This window comes from Hyperolius riggenbachi, chromosome 8 (assembly GCF_040937935.1).
Source record: "Hyperolius riggenbachi isolate aHypRig1 chromosome 8, aHypRig1.pri, whole genome shotgun sequence".
Lineage (NCBI taxonomy): Eukaryota > Metazoa > Chordata > Amphibia > Anura > Hyperoliidae > Hyperolius > Hyperolius riggenbachi.
Genome location: NC_090653.1, coordinates 77,525,897 through 77,531,896, shown reverse-complemented (window position 1 = coordinate 77,531,896; position 6,000 = coordinate 77,525,897). Strand labels below are relative to the sequence as shown.

General features: G+C 46.2%; 1 protein-coding gene across 2 annotated transcripts in view; it reads left to right on the top strand.

Moving 5' to 3' along the window:
• Window positions 1-5,405: 5,405 nt before the first annotated feature.
• SAE1 (SUMO1 activating enzyme subunit 1) overlaps window positions 5,406-6,000 on the top strand; it is a 146,624-nt gene continuing 146,029 nt past the window's right edge. The window contains exon 1 of one of the 2 annotated variants that reach the window (XM_068250728.1): window positions 5,406-5,576. In XM_068250728.1, the coding sequence (XP_068106829.1) occupies window positions 5,485-5,576 (92 nt within the window). In that variant the 5' untranslated portion in view covers window positions 5,406-5,484. The remainder of the gene's footprint in view (window positions 5,577-6,000) is intronic. The other variant, XM_068250729.1, reaches the window with a different exon arrangement.

The window sequence follows — 6,000 nt, the reverse complement described above, 5'->3', positions numbered from 1 at the left end:
TGACAGTGGGGATGGTGTGTTCAGAGTGATGTGCAGTGTTAGTTTTCCGCCACACATAGCATTTTGCATTTTGGCCAAAAAGTTCCATGTTGGTCTCATCTGACCAGAGCACCTTCTTCCAAATGTTTGCTGTGTCCCCCACATGGCTTGTGAGTTTAGGTGGACGGCATTGTCTTGATAGGTTTACAGTTGTGCCATACTCCTTCAATTTCTGAATGATCACTTGAACAGTGCTCTGTGGGATGTTCAAGGGTTTGGAAATCGTTTTGTAGCCTAAGCCTGCTTTAAATTTCTCAATAACTTTGTCCCTGACCTGTATGGTGTCTTCTTTGGACTTCATGGTGTTGTTGCTCCCAATATTCTCTTAGACAACCTCTGAGGCCGTCACAGAGCAGCTGTATTTGTACTGACATTAGATTACACACAGGTGCACTCTATTTAGTCATTAGCACTCATCAGGCAATGTCTATGGGCAACTGACTGCACTCAGACCAAAGGGGGCTGAATAATTACGCACACCCCACTTTGCAGTTATTGATTTGTAAAAAATGTTTGGAATCATGTATGATTTTCGTTCCACTTCTCACGTGTACACCACTTTGTATTGGTCTTTCATGTGGAATTCCAATAAAATTGATTCATGTTTGTGGCAGTAATATGACAAAATGAGGGGGCGAAACATATACACTTTGGGGCGGTAGCAAAATTGCTTTCCAACCATTTTTATGCTGAAATCTATTAGAAATTGGTTTGCAATCTGGCAATACATTGAGTGATTTATGGCCACCTTACAGCTATTTCCTCTCTGTCTGCCAGTGCCAGGCACATCACAGATCAGATTGTACTGATAATCGCTGGAATGTGCTGTCAGCACAGATCTCATCTGAAGAGTCCTCAATCCATTCCCCATATATCAGCTATGGAGCCCATCCCCATATTCTCTATAACCCTGATTACAGTGATTCTGAGTGTGGTATGATTGTTGGTGGCGGGTGGCATTTGAATATTTAGCTGCTGATTTGTCTTATGGAGGATGGAAATGTCTGACTGATGGGAGAGATTAAAGGAAAATGGCCATACTGGCTTAAGCTGAGGAAGAGGCCACCGTACCTCAGATAACCTCTCTGTACAACTTGTGGTGAGTGTAAAAGCATGTTTGAATGCACAACACATGGAGTCAGTTCAGGTTCTTCTTCTCATAGACAGGAACAGAAAGCTGAGGCTGCGGTGGGCACAGGATCTCCAACACTGGACACCTGAACACTAGAGAAATGTATCCTCGGCTGATGAATCTGGATTTCTGCTGAGACACAGATGATGGGTTAGCAGAGCCAGATCATCCACAAGGCACTAAGGCAGTTTCCTAGGGCCTGTTGGGCCCAATTTCAATTCAATCCTTTGCTGGGGCCCCAGCCCCCCCCCCCTTTCCCGCCAGCCAATCACAGTGATCAGCTCTCATAGACATCAGATAAGAATCAGTAAGGAGCAAGCTAAGAAGCCTACAAGAGCCTAACTAATATTTCCCTATGAGAGTCTGCAGCAGCTCTCCCTTCTCTATTTACTGCAAGCACATGAGTGAGTGTAATGGCCGGCGCTGCCTGCCTTTTATAAGAGGGGGAGTGGCTCCAGGAGGGAGTGTAGACTGATTGGCTACAATGTGCCTGCTGACTGTGATGTAGAGGGTCAAAGTTGACCCTAATGGTGCACTATGGGGACGAATCGAACTTCCGGTAAAGTTTGCGGTTATCCGCGATCGCGAACCCCTGGAAGTTCGCCTGGAACCGTTCGGGCCATCTCTAGTCAGAATTTGGTGACACAATGAATCCACCTGCCTGCCTTGTGTCACTAGTCCAGGCTGGAGGAGGGGGGTGGGGGGGATTACTCATAGCAGGAACATGCAACTGACAAATCTGCAGAAACTGTGTGATACAATCATGTCAGCCTGAAGCAGAATCTCAAAGGAGTGTTTCCAGCATATTGTGGACTTTATGCTGTGAAGAAGTGAGGCTGTAGTGAGGAACAGAGTGGCCCTATCCAGTATTAGTAAAGCTTTCCTAGTAAAGGGCCCAGTGATGTGTATGGAGCAAATAGTGATCATAAAATGAGCAGAATACTCACACACTCTATAGGGACACTATATCTGAGCACAATTAATCTCACATCACACTATCTAGAGTAATTTCAGTCACTTGTTTCTTGCTTCCAATTTATTTTGTATGTACTGCTTCCAGTCTTCTCCATTATTAACCAGCCATAGAGAAAAGGTTACTAGAGTCGCTATTGCCAAAAGTTTAGTGAATTAGCATCTACAAGTTTAAAAACATTGTTTTTTCCCAGAGGAGAAATTTTCATCACGATATGAATGTTACCAAAAATGAGGATTTTTTAAAAAGTATTTTGTTACGCTTGCTGCAGCTTTCATTATTGTGAAAATATTGGTATATAAAAAATGAACATATTTTCTCCTCACTGGGGTAGAGGTGTAATTTGCAGAGGCTCCCGGGGCTCACAGGAAGGGATTAGCTAAATAACAAATCAGGAGATGTAAGGCCCCGTTCACACTTCATGCGTTTCCATCCATGTTTCGGGAACGCGTACAGGAGGCCGACACACACGACATCAGACAGTGCATAGACTGCACTGTCTGATGTTCACACTGCATGCGTTACAGAGCGGGAGCGCATGCTGCACACATTTTTTGCAGAAATGCGCGGCTGACCCATTCACTTCAGTGAATGGGATCAGCCACGCAACGCATAGAAACACGGATGGCTTGTGTTCATATGCGTTGCGTTCCAAACGCAGGGCCATCCGCGTTTCATAATGTGAACATGGCCTAACTTTACCACTTCCCAACCACAGGCTTTTCCACTAAAAGTGTACCTGAGATGAAAGCCATCTCAGGTACCATACTTACCTGGGGCTTCCTTAAAGGAGTACTGTAGGGGGGAAAAATAGTTGAACTTACCTGGGGCTTCTAATGGTCCCTCGCAGACGTCCTGTGCCTGCGCAGCCACTCACTGATGTTCTGGTCCCCGCCTCCTGTTCACTTCCGGAATTTGCGACTTTAAAGTTGGATAACCACTGCACCTGTGCAGCCATGTCCTCGCTCCTGCTGACGTCACTAGGAGCGTACTGCGCAGGCCCAGTACGGTCTTCGCCTGCACACTACGCTCGTGGTGACGTCAGTGGGAGCGAGGATGCGGCCCCGCATTCGCAGTGGTTTACCAACTTTAAAGTCGCAAATTCTGGAAGTGAACCAGAGGTGGGGACTGGAGCATCGGTGACTGGCTGTACAAGCGCAGAACGACTGCGAGGGACCGTTAGAAGCCCCAGGTAAGTTCAACTCTTTCCCCCCCCCCCCTACAGTAGTCCTTTTTCCCCCCTACCCCCCTACAGTAGTCCTTTAAGCCCCCTAGAGGCCGCACTGTCTCCCTGGGTGGCTCCTGTCACCCACAATACAGCCTGAAAGCCTGGCTGAGTCACACTTCATTGTGCATGCACAGCCTAGCCAAAACGCTCTCAGGGCCGGGAGCGTGATGGGGGAGCGTGCCTGGCTGAGCCACACATGCGCAATGAAGCGTGACTCGGCCACGCTTTTGGGCTGGATTGTGGATGACAGGAGCCAGCCAGGTAGACATCCAGGGAATGAGCGGCCTGAAGGGGCTTAAGGAGGCCCCAGGTGAGTATGGGACCTGAGATGGCTTTCATCTCATGTTCACTTTAAAAACCAGAGCAAATTTCACATCACATTCCTTCCATTCACTTGCCAATAACTTTGTTACTTATCACATCAAAATGATCTATATATTTTATTTGCCACAAATAACCTCTTTTTTTTTTGAGTGGTAATTTTTGCTAAGAATTATTTTATTTATGTATTTTAAAGGGAATAAGAAATAAAAATTAAAAAAAATCATTATTTATAAGTTTTCAGCCATTATAGTTTTAAAATAAAATGTGTTATCATAAATAAAACATTTTATTTGCCAATTTCTCCCGGTTATTACAACATTTAAACCGTGTCCCTAGTACAATGTATGACGATGATATTTCATGTGGAAATAAAGGTGTATTTTTTCCCATGTAGGGCTCTATTCATAAAAGGTTACCGCAGGTTTTCCGCTCAAAACAGCGGATTTTCCCGTCCATTTAGCAAAGTGGGCATTCATAAAAGCTGTTCCCACAAAAAAATCTACAATCCCAAAGCAGGGCGAGAAATTTCCGCCTTCTCCAGTGTTTTTCTAGATTTATCTAGAAAAAAGTAACAAAATGGCCATTCATAAAGTTTAGAGGAAGCGGTATGTGGACGGGAAATACCGCTTCCTCTGATTTTGCGGATTACATACTAGTGAATGGGACAGACCTCCCAGAGAGAGCAGTGCACGGAGGGACTCTGCCGGCTGAAGTGTTTCCGCATGCCTTCCGACAGCTTACCGACAGCTTTCAGCGGGAGATCTCCGTTCTGCTATCACAGCTGGCAATATTTCTATGAATGACCACCCAGAAGTGTAAAATACTGCTGCGGTATTTTACCTCCAGGATTTTTTCCGACTCACTCTGGGCTCTCTTCGCCTGTGTGTTTTCCTGGTCCCTGCTTCCTCCTGGATGAGCATCTGGTCACTAGTAAGTAGGCAGATGTACTTGTGACCTGTGGCTGTGTGACTGTCCCTAAAGAGTAAGGATTCACGAGTGTACGGGGGTGGGGGGGAAGGGGCGCAATTTTTACATCCTCGCCCTGGGTGCAATTTAGCCTAGAAACTGCCCTGCTATCTATCACGACAAACAAGAAAATCCAAATTTTGGTTCGACGAAAATTCAATCAGACGATTGTTTTTATAATCGTTCATTATTGATTGTGCTCATCAACTGAGATTATTTACCACCAATCCGATCAGAATTTCTGATCGCTTGAATGATTTTTCGCTAGAAATTGGCCTGTTAGTGGCCAGCTTAAGCCTCAGGAATCCAGCGCTGTTTCCCCCGAAATCACAGCCAACAAGAATGACGGCTGTTGCGCAGTAGCACTTGCATTATTTACCTGCCGTGAGTCGCCAGCGCAGTAGAGCCGACCCGATTGGGCTCAGCTATTTCTACCTGACACAGACAAGTGTGACCCCTGCCTCACAGCTCTGATACTTTACAAGTGGTTCTGGGTCACATGAGCTATATGGGAATTCTCTAAAAAATGTTTCTCGTGATTTATCTTTCCTTACTGTGCAAAAAAATAAATATAAAGATAGTAATAAAAAAATAAAGCGAGAAAAGTCATATCTGTTTTACAAGCACTAGATGGCGCTGTTCCCCTACAGAGCGCTCCTCAGAAGGGACGCCCAATCGTTGTTTGGGAAGGAATCACGTGAGTAAGTCAAAGGAAAGGGCGCCGGGAAGGATTATCACGTGGACCGGCAAATAGGTAGTGACGCGCAGTAGCCCCGCCCTCTGTTGTCCTCCATTCATTTGGTGTGTGTGAAACGGGAGAAGATGGTGGAGAAGGAGCAAGCGGTGATCAGTGAGGAGGAGGCTGCGCAGTATGACCGCCAGATCCGCCTGTGGGGGCTGGAGGCACAGAATAGGTGACTGCAGTGCGCTGCATATTATTACTGTTATCCCATGTCTGGCACAGGGGACATCTAGGCAGATGTCTCCATCTGTAGCGGGACTACAAGTCCCAGCATAACCTGTGCTGCTTTCACTGTGAGGGAAGGTAAATGCCAACATGTCCTATCCCCCTGCTTTGACTGAAAGACTCTAGATAACCTGTGCTTCTGCCATGAGGGTACCAGTATTACACGTGCTACTCCAGCTGGTGGAGGACTACAAGTGCCAGCAGGGCTCATTCCTCCAGCAGTGATGGGACTACCAATTCCAGCACAACATTGTTTCACTCCAGCCACAGGGGACTGTAAGGTTGTTCGTTTCAGCTCACCCATCAAAATTGCATACAAATGGCATACATTTGAAATCGGCGCTGGTAGACTTGGGCGCAGGATACAGCCT